Source organism: Haliotis rufescens, unplaced genomic scaffold (assembly GCF_023055435.1).
Source record: "Haliotis rufescens isolate VD_foot unplaced genomic scaffold, xgHalRufe1.0.p SCAF_6, whole genome shotgun sequence".
Classification (NCBI taxonomy): domain Eukaryota; kingdom Metazoa; phylum Mollusca; class Gastropoda; order Lepetellida; family Haliotidae; genus Haliotis; species Haliotis rufescens.
This window is the reverse complement of record NW_025964334.1, coordinates 13,464,765-13,485,782: the sequence shown is the minus strand read 5'-3', so window position 1 is coordinate 13,485,782 and position 21,018 is coordinate 13,464,765. Positions and strand designations below refer to the sequence as shown.

The following is a 21,018-nucleotide window of genomic DNA, read 5'->3' as shown; positions in this document are numbered from 1 at the left end:
TGAGAGGGAGGGTGAGTGAGTCACTGAGATGGACAGTGAGTCAGTCACTGAGATGGAGAGTGAGTCAGTCACTAAGTGGCAGGGTGAGTCAGTCACTGAGTAGCAGGGTGAGTGAGTCACTGAGTGGCAGGGTGAGTGAGTCACTGAGAGGGAAAGGGAGTCAGTCACTGAGTGGCAGGGTGAGTGAGTCACTGAGTGGCAGGGCGAGTCAGTCACTGAGTGGTAGAGGGAGTCAGTCACTGAGAGGGAGGGTGAGTCAGTCACTGAGAGGGAGGGTGAGTCAGTCACTGAGTGGGAGAGGGAGTCAGTCACTGAGTGGCAGGGTAAGACAGTCACCGAGTGGCAGGGTGAGTCAGTCACTGACTGACAGGGTCACAGAATCTGTTCGCACCTCAGTCCTAGCTGAGCATGACTCTTCCACCATTTTGACCTGATCCCCAATATAACTATATCTCCATCTACAACACAGGGACTATTCTGCCCAAGCTGTGATCACCACAGGTGACCAACTAATAAGCAAACATTTTCTCAGCCAACTGTGTAACAGAAATCACATCAAAACAGCCAATCTTTAAAACAAACATTGAAAAAAATGACAACATTCAAAGTAAATGCAAAATAAACAACATACCCCTGACCCTGACAGCAGAACATCGTCTTCTTCAACGTAACTGAGGCAGGTGACGAAGCTATAACAAGAAACAATTCCATCCAATGAAAACAAGAATTACAAACCACATCGACAGATCAAGACCTCCTCTGATCATGACAAATCATGTGGTATTATTGTAAGATTATCGTGCAAGCTCCATCAGGTGAGGCTATTTGCTTCACCCAGTTGGCTTCACCAGATAATGAGATTAACCTTTCATCAAAATTCATGATTATTTGAATGGCATCCTATTTCAAAAGATTTTTGGTCCTCTGGATTAAAATGATATGAGAGGGACTTTCAAAGTAATAGGCATTTTGAAACTGGTTAAAGGTGCATATTCTCACCATACACCTGTAATCCTTAGACAGACAAAAACAAGTAAGAACAGAATTAATATAAATAAAAAAATGACAAAAGCATTTCGTATCCATTGGCATTCAGAGGATTGTTATGACACAGACATACAATGTTAGCTAATATTATCTGTAGGCAACACTTAATCTCTTTGATCCACCATATAATGACAATATTCAGTTCTTTCTTAACAAGATTATTAACATCAGGCACAGGGACAGACCATTTGATATTCTGGGTGAAACCTGGGATTTTTTATGGACACTAGATGTTTTTTCAGCTATAGCTGCAAAATTTGATATTATTTTAATTAAAACTGTGACCCCAAATATTTATTTCGTTAAAACACCTTGCAACAATGTATTACTTGTGGCAGACACTCTATTTTCTTGCAATTGTCTGAAGCATGATTATTGCTTTCAAGTATTTTCATGGCGGTCGGGTAGCCTAGTGGTTAAAGCGTTCGCTCCTCACGCCGAAGACCCGGGTTTGATTCCCGACATGGGTACAATGTGTGAAGCCCATTTCTGGTGTCCCCCGCCATGATATTGCTGGAATATTGCTAAAAGCGGCGTAAAACCATACTCACTCACTCAAGTATTTTCTAGGACAATTTGTTTTCTTTCAATACAATTCTAGCCCCCTCCCAAATATCGAACAGTCAGTCCCTTACCTCCTCATTGCTTACCAAGAGAGTGCCTCATTTTCATGCTCACATTCTAAGCTGAAGTGTGTTAAAAGCTAGGCTTATGCATAGGGCAGGGTAGGTTGGGATTTATTCAGAATAACTAATAATAAAATACTTTTTTAAAACAAGATCCAAGACTCCCACCAAGTCTTTAACGGTCATGCTTAAGCATCACATAAGATTTTTGAGCATATAAAGTTCAAACAAAATTTAGTTTCAAATATAAATTAAAATTAAATTTACAATGATGAAATTTTCCCTTGGTTTTTCCCTGTAGTTGTACCGGACACCTGCTGGGACTTTAAGTAGGTGGCAGCGGACTCGCACAATAGATGACTCGTTTTCCCAGTTGCACTTGCAGGCATGGCATATTTCACTCCTCATTTAACAGTTTTACATTGTCATATTGATTTTAACAATTGTTGAACTTTTCCCTTGATATGGGCTTATATGGGCCACACTTGTTGAACTTTAAACATCTTGACTCACTGCCCCAAAAGTGGGTGGGAGCAGGCAGCCACTCCAGTTGGTTCACTCACATGCAGTATCAAGTTAGTCATTGCTTTAGGACTAAGGGGACTGACTTACTCTGATGACTGACACTGACTTACTCAGGTGACTGAGTTAGACTTACTCTAGTGGCTGAGACTGATTTACTCTAGTGGCTGAGACTGATTTACTCTGATGACTGACACTGACTTACTCAGGTGACTGAGTTAGACTTACTCTAGTGGCTGAGACTGATTTACTCAGGTGACTGAGACTGACTTACTCTAGTGGCTGAGACTGATTTACTCAGGTGGCTGAGACTGACTTACTCAGGTGACTGAGACTGTCTTACTCTAGTGGCTGAGACTGATTTACTCAGGTGACTGAGACTGACTAGTGTGTACTTAACTTACTCAATGTGTCCTAGACTTACACAGTGTATCCTAGACTTACTCAGTGTGCCCTAGACTTACACAGTGTATCCTAGACTTACTCAGTGTGCCCTAGACTTACTCGGTGTCTCCTAGACTTACTCAGTGTATTCTAGACTTACTCAGTGTGCCCTAGACTTACTCAGTGTGACCTAGACTTACTCAGTGTGACCTAGACTTACTCAGTGTATTCTAGACTTACTCAGTGTGACCTGGACTTACTCTGTGTGTCCTAGACTTACTCGGTGTGACCTAGACTTACTCAGTGTGACCTAGATTTACTCAGTGTGTCCTAGACTTACTCTGTGTGTCCTAGAATTACTCGGTGTGACCTAGACTTACTCAGTGTGACCTAGACTTACTCAGTGTGACCTAGACTTACTCTGTGTGTCCTAGACTTACTCGGTGTGACCTAGACTTACTCAGTGTGACCTAGACTTACTCAGTGTGTCCTAGACTTACTAAGTGTGACCTACTCAGTGTGACCTAGACTTACTCTGTGTGTCCTAGACATACTCATTGTAACCTAGACTTGTTCTGTGTGACCTAGACTTACTCAGTGTGACCTAGACTTAGTGTGACCTAGACTTACTCGGTGTGACCTAGACTTACTCGGTGTGACCTAGACTTACTCAGTGTGACCTAGACTTACTCAGTGTGACCTAGACTTACTCTGTGTGTCCTAGACTTACTCGGTGTGACCTAGACTTACTCAGTGTGACCTAGACTTACTCAGTGTGTCCTAGACTTACTCTGTGTGTCCTAGACTTACTCGGTGTGACCTAGACTTACTCAGTGTGACCTAGACTTACTCGGTGTGACCTAGACTTACTCAGTGTGACCTAGACTTACTCAGTGTGTCCTAGACATACTCATTGTAACCTAGACTTTTTCTGTGTGACCTAGACTTACTCAGTGTGACCTAGACTTACTTAGTGTGACCTAGACTTACTCAGTGTGACCTAGACTTACTCAGTGTGACCTAGACTTACTCAGTGTGACCTAGACTTACTCTGTGTGTCCTAGACTTACTCGGTGTGACCTAGACTTACTCAGTGTGACCTAGACTTACTCAGTGTGTCCTAGACTTACTCGGTGTGACCTAGACTTACTCAGTGTGACCTAGACTTACTCGGTGTGACCTAGACTTACTCAGTGTGACCTAGACTTACTCAGTGTGACCTAGACTTACTCATTGTAACCTAGACTTTTTCTGTGTGACCTAGACTTACTCAGTGTGACCTAGACTTACTTAGTGTGACCTAGACTTACTCGGTGTGACCTAGACTTACTCAGTGTGACCTAGACTTACTCAGTGTGACCTAGACTTACTCTGTGTGTCCTAGACTTACTCGGTGTGACCTAGACTTACTCAGTGTGACCTAGACTTACTCAGTGTGTCCTAGACTTACTCTGTGTGTCCTAGACTTACTCGGTGTGACCTAGACTTACTCAGTGTGACCTAGACTTACTCGGTGTGACCTAGACTTACTCAGTGTGACCTAGACTTATTCAGTGTGTCCTAGACTTGCTCAGTGTGTCCTAGACATACTCATTGTAACCTAGACTTTTTCAGTGTGACCTAGACTTACTCAGTGTGACCTAGAATTACTCTGTGTGTCCTAGACTTACTCTGTGTGTCCTAGACTTACTCGGTGTGTTCAAGACTTTCTCTGTGTGTCCTAGACTTACTCGGTGTGTTCTAGACTTACTCAGTGTGTCCTAGACTTACTCAGTGTATCCTAGACGTGATCAGTGTGTCCAAGACTTACTCAGTGTGTCCTAGGCTTACTCAGTGTGTTCTAGATTTACAGATTGTGCCCTAGACTTACTCAGTGTGTCCTAGACATACTCAGTGTATCCTAGACTTACTCAGTGTATCCTAGACTTACTCAGTGTGCCTTAGACTTACTCAGTGTGTCCTAGACTTACTCGGTGTCTCCTAGACTTACTCTGTGTGTCCTAGACTTACTCAGTGTGTCCTAGACTTACTCAGTGTGTCCCAGGCAGAAGCTGTAGATGTTGTAGGAGTTGGGGAAGTTGCTGACTCGGATCTTCTCATCACGGTCACATGTCACCACATACTGGTCATCCCTTGCCAGCACCTGCAAGTAGCAACATACTGCATCGTGCACTTCCAATGCATCGGTTAAGTGCGATTTTTACTTCTTGTAAAAAATATCGATTCTGACCTTAAATGTTTGCTTTAATAACTGTTCCACTAAACACTAATCAGTAGTGCAAGTTAATAGTGAAAACATAAATATTTTCATCCATCGCGCCAAACTTGACACTGCCAAACTTGACACTGTAAATCATCATTCTACCATGAATTTGGAATTTACTCGATTCTGATTGGTCAATCAGAGGCTATTAAATCACAATAAACCTCCTCTGATTGAAACAGCTGGTTTGACGGCCGCATCACCGCGGAAGCTAATATTCATAGAATAGTACTATTTTCAGTCATTGTCTGTAGGTATGTGGCCATCCCGTCTATGAAAAAGATAGCTTACGCACCACAGATTAGAGCACATGCAAGTATCATGATACGTATCGGATTGTGAGTAAGGTATCTTGATACGTATCAGATCGCACAGTTGGTGTATCGATCCAAACCTCAAGTGCAATGATTATCATGACTCCTTGTCAGAAAATACAATTCGTCACAATATGGCTGAAATATTGCCGATGTGACGTTAAATTTTAACTCATTCACTCATTCAGAAAATACAATGCACGCAGTTTGTAACAGTGTTCGTTATGGGGAATGAGCCACGGGAGTGAATGAGTGAGTGAGTTTGGTTTTACGCTGCTTTTAGCAATATTCCAGCAATATCACGGCGGGAGACACCAGAAATGGGAACCCGGGTCTTTGGCGTGACGAGCGAACGCTTTAACCGCTAGGCTACTCGACCGTCCCTCCACTGTAATGATACAGAATTCAGAATGTCGGACTATTCTGAACTCATCTGGACTGTGTGAGTATGGTTGTACCTCGTTTTTAGCAATACCCTAGCAATATCACGACCATGATACACATTGTACTCATGTGGGGAATCGACCCCAGGTTTTCAGCATGATGAGCGAACGCTCAAACTACTAGGCTACCCCACCATCCCTGATCTGGACTGAAACAGATCTGAAAGTGACAAATATTTTCAGTCAGCTCTTCTAGAAAGGGAAGCCACACAATCTATTTTTTTAGCCAACGCATTATTTTTCAGAACATCAGTCATGTCCAGTGGATGAGCTAATTCATATATATTTTCCGGAAGGAGTGAGTGAGTATGGTTTAATGCCACTTTTAGCAATATTTCAGCAATATTACGGCGGGAGACACCAGAAATGGGAACCCGGGTCTTTGGCGTGACGAGCGAAAGCTTTAACCATTAGACTACCCGACAGCCCTTATCAAGAAGGGCCAGCTGACATGCCTTATTATAAACTGAAATACTATTCAAAGGTGTGTTCAACCAAACTCATTCACTCATTTTATTAGGTGTTTATGAGATTTATATGCAAAATGCATTTGATTAAATATCATTCAAAAAGAGATGTTACTTGTATCTATATACAACTACTCATTAGATACACAGTGAAGAGGACAATTGTTGAAAAATCCAAAAAAAATTATAGTGTGAGAGCAGCCAAAAAACATATAGCTATGATGTAATAGAGGTAAGGTTTTCGAAGGAATTTGACATTTGAAATATATTTTTTAATCTATGCAAGATGGTACAGTCAGGCAAATAAGTAAATTTGAACAATTTTTCAAATATTTTTATAGCTGATTTTGGGCTTTGGTGAGTGGAATCGGTAAACTGATATTCAAAAAAACTATATAGAGTTCAGCTTCAGACTGCTATCGACAGTATTTCAGTTACATTACAGCGTGTCGGCTTGATGTGGGAGGAAAGCCTGAAGCGTAAAAAAAGTGAATGAGAGAGTATTGTTTTACGCCACTTTATCAATATTCCAGCAATATCAAGGCGGGGGACACCAGAAATGGGCTTCACACATTGTACCCATGACAGGAATTGAATCAGGTATACGGCGTGATGAGCGAACGCTTTAACCACTAGGCTCCCCGACCCCCCCTGAAGTGTAACAAAAACAGTTATACCTGACTTATTGCATCCTGAGCATCTGATTAAAACTAATCCTTAACTCCCAAGTATTCATTTAATTCAGAATTGTACTTACTGTTTCACAGACTGTATTTCAACAAGAAATTATAGGCAATTAATGGCAGGATAAACAGATGTTTAACCCATACCGAGTGCGACTGGCACATAAAACTAATAAAACTTATGTTTCATCTCTCTCTAAATAATACGGAAATATATTATATCATATCATATAAGGAACAGCCCTGATCAACATTAATGTAACATTTTGTGTTTATGGACATTAAGAATATAGCTACAATCCAAGGTTCATAAACCATTTGATCAATGAAACCACATAGCCCATCATAACAATGGTGGAGTTGACTCCCTGGGCATAAACATTCTGTTTACAGAAGATTAACTGCCTGATATTTCTGGCTACATTCACATCTAAAAAATAAGCTTTTATTGTGTCGTACAGTGATTTAAAACAACACAATATTTTAGAATATTTTATACAAGATCACACAAAAATTGCCATGAATAAAAATGTATGAAGACATGTACGAGGCATGATCCGAAATTGATTTTGGGAAGTATTTGTTTGCTCAAACCCACACGAAAATGTAGTTGTAAAACTATCCAGTGTTTGCCTGTTGAATTATTGATATGACATGAGCTCCCACAGTTGAACATGATCAAACAACCACTATTTATCTACCAGTGTTAATGAAGCCTGTCAAACGACTACAACAGTGATAACAAAGGAGGTAGCGCATCACCTTGTCGGATCACACGCACACACCTGGCTGGGTAGGAAGCATATTCCTGGTTGGGGGGGGGGGGGAGGAAAGTGAAAGAAGTGAAAGAACTGGGAATTCTAAGTTCTCAAAAGAAAAAACAGTAGTTACCTCATGGCTTTATACAATTAAAATTTATCATCCAAAACTGGCTCCCACAGGAGATATCACTTGGGTGAGAGCATCACAATGTTTTGCAGACCATTGTGACATCATTGGTTACCATGACATCACAATCAAATGACATCACTAATGGTTCTGCTACTGAAGCTGTAAGCAGTACTTTTTACACTGAAGACACTGCTTATTACTGTCTACAAACTGAAAAAGTTGGAAGAATGATGTTGGATGATAAATAAAATCTCACCCTCGTGTCTTTTGATATCAAATATATCAACTCTTGTTGATAAAAGTGGAAAAAAGCCTCGGAGTTTTCCCACTTTTATCAACTCGTGTTGATATAATTGATATCAAAAGACACTCGGGTGAGTGTCTGTATATTGTATCATATATCTCCCCAAAGTAAATAAATAATTGTATATCAATTATATTTGTATAATGAGTTTGTTAAAAAGAAATAAGTGAATTATTCAATTTTTGTTATTAATTAATTAATCTGTGTACAGTGAAACCCTCACACAACACACAGCATTCGCTAAGAACTGTTAATGATGAAAATTACCCTCAACTCTACATGGGGCCCCAGAATAGGTCCCCAGCACTTATAAGCATGTTCATTATTAACATTGTTTACTGTATTGTGTTTTCAATGTAGAACTAGGTTACCTACAGATGTAATCATGATACATTGAGCTGAGCACTGAGGTTTCAAATGTTTAATTTAATGAAGCTAAATCGACATGTAACCCAGCTCTAAATTGAAAACACAGTATGTTTGAATGAAGTGGCATTGTATGTGTACAGTGTTTTGAGTTTGTTTTCAAACTGAAATAAAGAAACACCGATACTAGCCATTAAATAAAGTATGGAGTGTATATCTAAAAAATTGATGTTTCATATCATTATATAGAGAATCTCACCCGAGTGTCTTTTGGTATCAAATATATCAACAGGCTTGCCAAGGATTTTTTTCCACTTTTATCAATGAGTGTTGATATATTTGATATCAAAAGACACGAGAGTAAGATCATATTTATCATAAAAAATCTGTCTTCCAACTTTTTCAGTTTGTAGACTGTAATAAGCAGTGTCTTAGGTGTAAAAAGTACTGCTTACAGCTCCAGTAGCAGAGCCATTAGTGATGTCATTTGCTGTGACATCATGGTGACCAATGACATCACAATGGTCTACAAAGCATAGTGAAGCAATTTCATTGCTGCGATATCTACAGTGTAGATATCGCTTGCTCTCACCCAAGCGATATCTCCTGTCGGAGCCAGTTTTGGATGATAAAATTTACTCATTTAGGCATTGAAAGTGTGTAGCATCCTTATAATGAAGCAAGCCTTGCCAGGTTCAGTTTCACACACGTGGTCGCTATTGTGATGTCACGGCACTCATTACATCACAAAGGATACGACATCAGAGTTGGCTTTGGAATTTCAACTCACTGTTGTCCCCCAAACTTGAAGTACTCTACCTCAATTAATCTCTATTACCGTATTTGACGTAATAAGCGCCTATGGCGATATTTGTTAATATATTGGCTAGTGAACAATTCCAATTAGCACCCCTTCCGATTGATCAATGTACACTAGACTTATTTATTCGTGTATAATATGCACTCGTGTGTTATACGCACCCTTAATTATGGGCTATTAAATAGTGGAAAAATATATCTGTCGTATATAAACATTTCAGGCTGTCAGCATAAACCACGAAATTTATCTTTCAACCAAAATTTTTTGCCCCACCAAAATACTATTCTAATAAGAGCTCCCTATTTCTAATTTTGAGAGCGCCCTGGGTGCTTATTACGTCGAATACGGTATGTTTTATTTCAAAAATCCATTGCCACAAATACTGTATCACAATGTCGCATAAATTCAGAACAGATAAACATGACTAATTCCCAATAAGAAATGCACAACACTTTTTCACTGGAATAGAGTTCATGTAGGTGTGATGCTTGCTCTGGATCAGAAGAAAAACATATAAAACTTTCACTGTGAAATTACACAGTGTTGGGGGGCGGTCGGGTAGCCTAGTGGTTAAAGCGTTCGCTCGTCACGCCGAAGACCCGGGTTCGATTCCCGACATGGATACAATGTGTGAAGCCCATTTCTGGTGTCCCCCGCCGTGATATTGCTGGAATATTGCTAAAAGCAGCGTAAAACCATACTCAGTCAGTCAGTCAGTGTTGTACAATTGGGTATTGTAAATAGTACATGTATATTTGTATGCGCGACACTTATGTTGTGTATTTTACGTAAACCTGCAGTTCATCTGGAGCACTGCCTGTGTGCTCCTCTCCATGACACAGCTGATGGTGGTGAGGGTGAGGGTGAGGGTGAAATGGGGTTTAACGTCGCATCCAAGATTATTGCACTTATATAGCGACGTGCATGCACGTGTATGTGTGTGTGTGGCTGCTTGTACTAGTCCGGACTGATGCCGATTTATAGTGCTAGCTCACTGAGATACCATGCCGCAGTTTAACATGAATACCCCGCCGTATACTGACTCCGAGCCGACCATTCCTCTTGTTTTAGCCCCATAATGCCGAGCGCCAGACAGGGTAACAACAAGTACCATCTTTTAACGTCTTTTGGTATGACGCGGTCGAGGATCGAACCCCGGACCTTCCGCTCTACCATGTGTGAAGCCCATTTCCGGTGTCCCCCGCCGTGATATTACTGGAATATTGCTAAAAGCGGCGTAAAACAATACTCACTCACTGACTCACTCACTCACTCAAAGAATGAATTTACTCTCACAAAGTTCAAAACAGGGATTTGTCCCACATTTTTACAAAATGACCATAGCAGGCAAATTGGTGAAAAACAATTTTTTATGCAATTTGCATTTTTTAAATTCTTTATTATCTTCAATTCAGAGATATTTTAACATTGTTTAAACAATATTATAAACTAAGGATAAAAACCTTTTTCTCTATATTACCGGTAGTACTATTCAGTGAAATCAAGTCATCATTACAAAGATGCACATTTTTAATATCATAACTACACTTGGAAAACATATATTTCCAAATTGAGATTATTTTCCTGACATTTGCTGTAGATCCAAGACCAAATACCAGCATCTAAGACCCAGGGATACATCCCTGCAAGATGTATGTCAGAATAACACAAGTCTCCAGCCGTGTTACTGGAGATGAATTGAACTTGCATCGAATCAAGATAATGCCTCTCACCATATCCAGCACCATGGAAAGGTGGCCATGAGTTAGCTCCCCTTGGCTGTCAGGCTGGGATACTGAGAAGCTGTAGACATCGCCAGACTTGTCCGACAAGATGACTCTCTCCTCATCCTGAGTGAATGCCACGCTCTTTCCTCGCTTCACCACACTCCTGTAATCAACGATTGTCATACGATGATACTCATGATGATGACTACATTAATATCACTGGATGCACCATATATTCATAATCATGGGTGAAGCACATTTATGGCACTCTAGCTGGGAGGTATTGCTGGAATATTGCTGGATTATTGCCTGAACATTGCTGGAACATTGCTGGAACATTGTTGGAACATGACTGGAACATTGCTAAAAGGGTATCAAACCATACTCAATACATGCACAGTATGGGGCGGTTGGGTAGCCTAGTGGTTAAAGTGTTCGCACGTCACACCGAAGACCCTGGTTCGATTCCCAACATGGGTACGATGTGTGAAGCCTATTTCTGGTGTCCCCCGTCGTGATATTGCTGGAACATTGCTAACAGCGGCATGAAACCATACTCACTCACTCACTCACACGTACAGTAAACTACATTCATAACAAACTGACAGATATAACATACTATTATTTTGGTCCCAGCCATTTGCTGTGTATATGCTTTATATATGCTTATAATGAACTACGTTTATAACAAACTAAACATTTTGGTCCCTTTCAGTTCGTTATAACCCTAGTTTACTGTACTAGGAGTTGTCAATGTTTTTAGTTTACTGTACTAGGAGATGTCAATGATTTTAGTTTACTTTACAAGGAGTTGTCAATGATTTTAGTTTACTGTACTAGGAGTTGTCAATGTTTTTAGTTTACTGTACAAGGAGTTGTCAATGTTTTTAGTTTACTTTACAAGGAGTTGTCAATGTTTTTAGTTTACTGTACAAGGAGTTGTCAATGTTTTTAGTTTACTTTACAAGGAGTTGTCAATGATTTTAGTTTACTGTACTAGGAGTTGTCAATGTTTTTAGTTTACTGTACAAGGAGTTGTCAATGTTTTTAGTTTACTTTACAAGGAGTTGTCAATGATTTTAGTTTACTGTACAAGGAGTTGTCAATGATTTTAGTTTACTGTACAAGGAGTTGTCAATGTTTTTAGTTTACTGTACAAGGAGTTGTCAATGATTTTAGTTTACTGTACTAGGAGTTGTCAATGATTTTAGTTTACTGTACTAGGAGTTGTCAATGTTTTTAGTTTACTGTACTAGGAGTTGTCAATGATTTTAGTTTACTGTACTAGGAGTTGTCAATGATTTTAGTTTACTGTACAAGGAGTTGTCAATGATTTTAGTTTACTGTACAAGGAGTTGTCAATGTTTTTAGTTTACTGTACTAGGAGCTGTCAATGTTTTTAGTTTACTGTACAAGGAGTTGTCAATGTTTTTAGTTTACTGTACAAGGAGTTGTCAATGTTTTTAGTTTACTTTACAAGGAGTTGTCAATGATTTTAGTTTACTGTACTAGGAGGTGTCAATGTTTTTAGACTTGTACTCATGCTTGTTAAATGGGACTTTTCAGTTTGTCAATCAACCAAACATTGAATCCATGAATTAAAACTGAATTACCATGTCATGATAATACATATACTTACAGGAATTATGAAATAATAAGAATAATAATTATTATCAAGCTGAAATCACCTATTATTACACGCAATAACAATGCCCTTGTTTGAACGTAGCAATGAGAAGAAATCCCCCACCCCTTCCTCATTCCCTCCATCAAGAAATGAACACTATCACTTCAATCTTTCCTCAACTTGACAAAATAATGTGGTTTTCTGCAAAACTCATTTTGTCTTATCAAAATTAATTTCGTAAAATCAGAGTAAAATTTTATTTTAACCACTGCCTCTAATATCTTCTGATGAAAAAACAATCAAAATGATTCAAAGACCTTATATAATTATATTTCTTGAAACGATAACTTCAAATTTAAACTTTAACAGGGCTATTTTCTTGCTACAGAAAAACTCTTGATGCTTAAACCCATTACCCTGTTCAGTGATTCTGACTCAATTAACATCTACAAAGACAGCTCTTAATTAAAGAGTAATTGTAATTTTTATTTTTAAATAAGGAGTCAATTTAACACATTACAAGAAAGTGAAATTCAAAAAACAAAAAACAAAATTTAATTGCTTGAAATATTGTTAAAATTGTGCTTAATTAAACCATTAACATAAAGCTTTGTATCAATTTAAATAATCCTTGTTAATTTAATTCCAATTCAGTGCCCCTTAAACTCAAGGATGTGAATATGAAAAGAAAACAATACGATATCCTCCCTTAAATTGGTCACAGGTTTTGAATGAGTGAGCACAGTGACAACTATAGTAAAACAATTGCCGAGCATATCATTACCCCAACTACAGTCCTGCTTGACTGACAACTTTCTACCTTCAAACAGTTCCCTGTAATTACTGCCTCGACAAACCTGTTTTTCTACTTGATGATATATTCCTCTCAATTATTCATTATTCCTTTCAAATGCCTCTTTTGTCATGATAAACTATGATTAAAATTTGATACAGACCCGTCTCAGCTATTCTATATATGTGTTCTGGTTTATGGGTGGTTTTGTTCCAGATGGGGTGTGATTCTAAGAAAATGTTTTCCTTCTGATATGTCTGATTAAAAGCATCAATAATTAGTTGCAGGAAAACAGTGTCGAAGCAGTATTTGTGTTCACCCAAGTAAAGGAGTGGTTTTTAAAAGAGAAACCTGAATATTTCCAAATGCTATTTCACAAGTCACAGAACCCGTGTTAGCATATGTTACCAGTCACAGAGTTGGGACTTAATGAACTGCCTGTTTGAATGGCATAATAAATACAGGCACATTTCAACTGTTTGTGTTAATTGGAAGGGTTTGTATGGAAAGAATATTTATCCAAATATTTGTTTTAAGACGGTTTTAAAATCAGAAAAAGGTCTTTGAGGTTAGGCGCTGTGGTATTTGAATTCTTAAAATCAGGCATCCCTGTACATTCATGCTCAGTTTCAGACATCTTCAGGAATCGACAGAAATCTTCTAGAATTTTTAGCAATCTTCAGCAATGACTGATGAATACAACCCAAGTCAGTGAGGTTTTGCACTGGTTTTAGAAATCCTGCAATATCTCATCAGGAGAAAAAAAGCCATGGTCCTATTTGTTGGGAATCAAATCTTGTGTTTTTAATGCTACGTAAACACAAGACCAACTGGGCCATCTAGCCATTATTCTGATCTATCATTAACACAAAAGGAACGCATTGATTCAACAGTTAGTAGAATCCTGAGACAATATCAACAATAAAGGTGTTTGATAACATGGATCATTTTTAAAATAGGATGAAATAGGAACAGTTTCCATGACAACTCTACTTTGATGCGGTGACCCTAAAATTTTATTGACATTTACCTGGCAAATGTGACATATAACACCTTAGCTTTGATTCCCTCCAATACAAATAATATATAAAACATGGCTCATGACTTGATATTTATTATCTGAGAATAAAATTAACATTTCATTTCTATTTTCTTTGTATGAGTCAAATTGTTTTGTGCAAAATAAAACTTGAATATACTTATTATTATTTATAATAATTGTAGAATCATACTGAATTTGACTGCAGAACCTATGAAGCAGGTCCCAGTGTTAGTGTTAGGCCTGTTTTTGAACTACACATGACAATCATTTAAAGTAGACACAATGGATAACAACGTCTTTAATGTCCTATCATAGCAGCTTCTTGGTATAGATCCCTATACCGTTTTCAAGCAAGTGAGTGAGTGAGTGAGTATGGTTTTACGCCGCTTTTAGCAATATTCCAGCAATATCACGGCGGGGGACACCAGAAATGGCTTCACACATTGTACCCATGTCGGGAATCGAACCCTGGTCTTCGGCGTGACGAGCGAACGCTTTAACCACTAGGCTACCCGACCGCCCCTTTTCAAGCAAGACTGGTGCGAGCATGGTACAGAACTATATATGGTTGGTGAAGGATTAACAGTAACAACAATTTCCGTGCATGAGAGAGACTAACATGAGTGAGTTCAATAATGAGACTAGATATGATAACAGGGTTTTGACCTAAAACTTATACAAAGACAAAAAGAGAAAAAGAAATCAATTTTCTCTACAGGTAAATAAATGATCAGGTGTCTGTAGTCATTTATCCGATAAAAGGCAGGTGCCCAACAGTTTTACCCTCTGTTTTGGGCCAAGGCTCAGTCTCCGTGGTCTAGTGGTAGAGCGTCCGCCCGGAGAGCGGAACATCCAGGGTTCAATCCCCGGCCGCGTCATACCAAAAGACTTTAAAAGATGGTACTTGTTATTACCCTGTCTGGCGCTCGGCATTAAGGGGTTAAAGCAAGGACTGGTTAGCTCGGAGTCAGTATACTGGGTCTGAGTGGGGTATTCATGTTAAACTGTGGCATGGTATCTCAGTGGGCTAGCACTATAAATTGGCATCAGTCCGGTCTAGTACAAGCAGCCACACACACACACACACACACACACACACGTGCATGCACGTCGCTATATAAGTGCAATAATCTTGGACACGACGTTAAACCCAATTTCACCTCACCTCAGTGTACCGTAAATGTTACCAAAGATATAAGTTCATTTCATGTCTGGTAGATGAATACAGAATAATGTCTTAATACTTTATTAATACAGGCGAAATACTAGACTAAGATCTAGTCACTGAAATGAACATATTTTACAGAAAAAACAGTTGTCAATTTATAGTTATAAAAAAAAATAAAAAGGAGCCCAGTGACTTTCTTCATTTTCAGACTGCAGTAATCTAGACTTGCCAAACATTATAGACTTGCATGGGCTGTTTTGGATATATTTGTTTCAGGGTCTGTATGACATGAGTAAGTGAGTGAGTGGGCGGGTGAGCAAGCGAGTGTGGTCGTCATTAGAAACATGTTTATATTATTCACTTTGTGCCAACTTGGTATAATAATCTAAGTCATATCTTTGACTTTATATCCATATTTCTTTATTAAAAAACAAGTATTGATTATAAGTACCCTGGCATGTAAACAATTGCAAAATTGTGACAAGAGGATTTTTTAAATATTTTTGATGACATGTAAATAGATAAAATGAGAATATCATATTTTAATAAAACTGTGTGGGAATTCAATGGTCGTTTGTTGTTTAACTTTGCAATATTCAAACTATAAGACGTCGACAGGGAGATGGATGCCCTTTCTGAACTTGTTTGGGTCTGAAACAAGGCAATTATCTAAAAAAAAGAATCAGCAAGTCTATGATACAATTAATTTGATAGCAGATTTTCCGCCATCCTTTCAGATGCAAACGAACATTTACTAAACTTTGACTGTCTGGAATGACCTACTGTATGTTTGACTAATGGAGGCCTCCCTTGCAGGATCTCGAACCTCACCACCAAGGACCACAGCTGTGATTATCAGCCTGTACAAACACACGCGTGTCACTTCTACAGTATACTTAAACTTCATGTGTCGTGTAAGGTTTGAAATTTGTATGATTGTATGTTTGTATGTTTGTATGTTATATGTAAAAACACCAACATTGAAATGATTCTATTGCTTTCTTCATATTAAAACTGCTCAGTTATGCTAAAGCAGGTTCAGCTATGCTTAGAATGCTCAGGACTCACAGGATACTCACTTATGCTCAGAACCAACAAGAAGCTCACTTATGCTCAGAACCAACAAGAAGCTCACTTATGCTCAGGACCAACAAGAAGCTCACTTATGCTCAGAACCAACGAGAAGCTCACTTATGATCAGAACCAACAAGAAGCTCACTTATGCTCAGAACCAACAAGAAGCTCACTTATGCTCAGAACCAACAAGAAGCTCACTTATGCTCAGAACCAACAAGAAGCTCACTTATGCTCAGAACCAACAAGATGCTCAGGACCCATAGGATGCTCATAGGAGTGAGTGAGTGAGTGAGTGAGTGAGTGAGTGAGTGAGTGAGTGAGTGAGTGAGTGAGTGAGTGAGTGAGTGAGTGAGTGAGTGAGTGAGTGAGTGAGGTGTTACTGCTCTTGGCAATATCTTAGCAATATTTCCACAATATCACGGTAAGGAACACACAAAACTAGCTTCACACATGGTACCAATGTGGGGAATCAAACCCAGGCCTTCAGCCCCTCAGTATGTAGGGTTGATACAATAATGCAATATTTCCCATCCTTAAAAATCCTGTATGTGGTCAAGGCTCTGTTGCTCACCTGCTTTAACTGAATCAGTACATAATGTTTAGTCACATTTGACAGACAAGTATCGCATCCAAGAACTATTAAATATATGATTTCCGGGATATTTTTAAACATTTAATCAAAACAAATTATCATAAAAATAAACAACTTTTTCTCTCAAATTTCAGGGAAGCCTAAAATAGATATATTTACAAGTTTAAAAATTCCCTTACTATAAAATGTATTACCGTATTTGACGTAATAAGCGCACAGGGCGCTCTCAAAATTAGAAATAGGGGGCTCTTATTAGAATAGTATTTTGGTGGAAAAAAAACAGGGTTGAAAGATAAGTTTCGTGATTTATGCTGACAGCCTGAAATGTTTATATACGACAGATACATTTTTCCAGAATTTAATTGCCCATAATTAAGGGTTCATATAACACATGAGTGCGTATTATACGCAAATAAATAAGTCCTTTGTACATTGATCGATGGGAAGGGTTGCTAATTGGGATTGTTCACTAGCCAATATATTAGCAAATATCGCCGTGGGCGCTTATTGGTGAGGGGAGCTTATTACGTCGAATACGGTACTTCATTTAAATAATTTCTTAACATTCATTTCAACATTAAGTTCAGCAGGACTTATCTCATTAACGACATCTATTCAAGTAGCAATAATTTAAGGAAAAGGGACCACAAATCATTTCATCGTCCAAACTTAACTTTGCTTCATTTTCACCCCTAGCTAAACAACATTACCTATTTTCGTAATTAACCGTGATGCTACTTCGTGAGCCGCCATTCAGTATCGTACACAGTTAGACCCCACTAAACTCATCATACTGGAAAATTAGCCCTTTGATGGCTTGTTAATCAGGGATAATTATCAACTAAGACCAAATTGTGTGAGAAGCATCTTCCTGTCAGCCTCTTCTGGGTATTAAAACAGGCCAAAAACTTGCCTTCTTCTCACAACCATCCACAAGAGACGATGGCCGAATGACTCATTTTCTTCAAAGCCCAAGCAACACATGGGTTTGAACCTTATTTCTTTATTGGCACTTAAAGAGAAATGTCTCTCCAGTCATTTTGTTAGGAAACAAATTTCTTGTCGGCATCAAAGCTGAAACCGCAACCCCAAGTTCATTAACGGGAAGAAACGTCAGGCAAACGAGCGCTAACGTGACCAGTAAACTGAGGATAAATGCACAGATGAGCCATTCTGCTTAATTTTGATGCTTATCTGATTTCGTCCACTGATCAGCACCAGTTGTGATTGATTGATTGATTCGTCTGGAGAGATGTCCATTTTCCCGGCTTTGCTGTTTCACAGGAGTAAACCTTCTTTAATACAGAAGCACTTTGCTTGATGATATGCCTGGCTTTGGGGGAGGGACAAGAAAAACAATGGTTGTCCCCCTCGACCTTGTGACAGACGAAAAATTAGAAATCTTGTTAACAGCGATCATAGCTGATATTTGGACTCTTTAGCAAGGTTTCAGATTCAGGAGGTTGGGTGACAGGATGTTTGTTTGTAGTTCTAGACTGCTGTGCTTGCTTACGGCAGCCTGTAAATAATGGTGTCTGGACAGCCTATCCAGTGATTGATATAATGAGCACCGACAGTACACGCAAACAATCTATAGTCACCGAGTCTGACCACTCAGATGCTCTAACCTGGAATCCCCATGATACGACCAGCATAGGTTGATGAGAACTATTCTTACCTGAAATCCCCATGGTACAACCAGCATAGGTGGCTGGGACCTATTCTAACCTGAAATCCCCATGGTACCAGTAGCATAGGTGGCTGGGGACCTATTCTAACCTAAAATCCCCATGGTACGACCAGCATAGGTTGCTGGGGACCTATTCTAACCTGAAATTCCCATGGTACAACCAGCATAGGTCACCGGGCTGGGGACCTATTCTAACCTGAAATCCCCATGGTACAACCAGCATAGGTTGCTGGGGACCTATTCTAACCTGAAATCCCCATGGTACGACCAGCATAGGTTGCTGGGGACCTATTCTAACCTGAAATTCCCATGGTACAACCAGCATAGGTCACCGGGCTGGGGACCTATTCTAACCTGAAATCCCCATGGTACGACCAGCATAGGTTGATGGGACCTATTCTAACCTGAAATCCCAAAAGGTACAACCAGCATAGGTTGCTGAGACCTATTCTAACCTGAAATCCCCATGGTACCAGTAGCATAGGTGGCTGGGGACCTATTCTAACCTAAAATCCCCATGGCATGACCAGCATAGGTTGCTGGGGACCTATTCTAACTTGAAATCCCCATGGCATGACCAGCATAGGTTGATGGGACCTATTCTAACCTGAAATCCCCATGGTACCAGTAGCATAGGTGGCTGGGACCTATTCTAACCTAAAATCCCCATGGTACAACCAGCATAGGTTGATGGGACCTATTCTAACCTGAAATCCCAATGTTACGACCAGCATAGGTCACCGGGCTGGGGACCTATTCCAAACGGAAATCCCCATGGTACGACCAGCATAGGTTGCTGGGACCTATTTTATTCCTGAATCCCCATTGTACAACCAGCATAGGTTGCTGAGACCTATTCTATTCCTGAATCCCCAATGTGTGACCAGCATAGGAGGCTGGGACCTATTCTAATCCCCATGGTACAACCAGCATAGTTTGCTGAGACCTATTCTATTCCTGAATCCCCAATGTGTGACCAGCATAGGAGGGTGGGACCTATTCTCATACCCATGGTACAACCAGCATAGGTTGCTGGGACCTATTCTATTCCTGAATCCCCACTGTGTGACCAGCATAGAAGGTTGGGACCTATTTTATTCCTGAATCCCCACTGTGTGACCAGCATAGGTTGCCCAGGAATTCCCATGGGTATTAATGTACAGGAAGAGGTAGATGAGTAGCACATGCTCTTGCTCTGAGGTGATATCTATTGACAGGTTTCATATTCTAGTTCTTTCATATTCTTGCGATATTATTTAGGTGGTGGGATAGCCTAGTGGTTGAAGTGTTTGCTCTTCAAACTAAAGACCCGGGGTTGATCCCAGATGTGGTAAAAATGTGTGACACACATTTCTAAAATGTGTGAAGACCTTGATTCGACACGGGTACAATGTGTGAAGTGCACGGAAGACCTAGAATGGATATGGGTACAATGTGTGAAGTGCACGGAAGACCTAGAATCGACATGGGTACAATGTGTGAAGTGCACGGAAGACCTAGAATCGACATGGGTACAATGTGTGAAGTGCACAGAAGACCTAGAATCGACATGGGTACAATGTGTGAAGTGCACGGAAGAGCTAGAATCGACATGGGTACAATGTGTGAAGTGCACAGAAGACCTAGAATTGACATGGGTACAATGTGTGAAGTGCACGGAAGAGCTAGAATCGACATGGGTACAATGTGTGAAGTGCACGGAAGACCTAGAATTGACATGGGTACAATGTGTGAAGTGCACGGAAGAGCTAGAATCGACATGGGTACAATGTGTGAAGTGCACGGAAGACCTAGAATTGACATGGGTACAATGTGTGAAGTGCACGGAAGACCTAGAATCGACAAGGGTTCAATGTGTGAAGTCGCTGTTCAGAATTGTGTCCCTTAGGCATGCCAGGAAGCTATGGTCGTGGGTTTCAAAATATCGATTGGACCCATTTGGTTTCTATGTCTGTCAGGACCATACCCGTGCTGGTGGGTTTCACCAAAAAGTGGAAAAGGACTGAGACACTTTACTCCCAGATATAACTGGAATACTGACTCACTCAATTTAATTACCACTTGTTTTGATATTGTTTGTACATCATTTTATGTATCTTCAACGGCACCGTGTTTCTTTATTGCTTTAATAGGACTTATTGTGAAACTAAAATAATTACACAGATTCTGTGA

General features: G+C 39.6%; 1 protein-coding gene across 1 annotated transcript in view; it reads right to left on the bottom strand.

The window, feature by feature from the left end:
- The window catches only part of LOC124135470 (tRNA (guanine-N(7)-)-methyltransferase non-catalytic subunit wdr4-like), a 160,568-nt gene that overhangs the window by 17,388 nt on the left and 122,162 nt on the right, over nucleotides 1-21,018 (bottom strand). The window contains exons 5-7 of the mRNA XM_048386021.1: nucleotides 10,864-11,020; nucleotides 4,610-4,722; nucleotides 632-689 (exon numbers count right to left, since the gene is read on the bottom strand). Of these exons, the coding sequence (XP_048241978.1) occupies nucleotides 632-689; nucleotides 4,610-4,722; nucleotides 10,864-11,020 (328 nt within the window). The remainder of the gene's footprint in view (nucleotides 1-631; nucleotides 690-4,609; nucleotides 4,723-10,863; nucleotides 11,021-21,018) is intronic.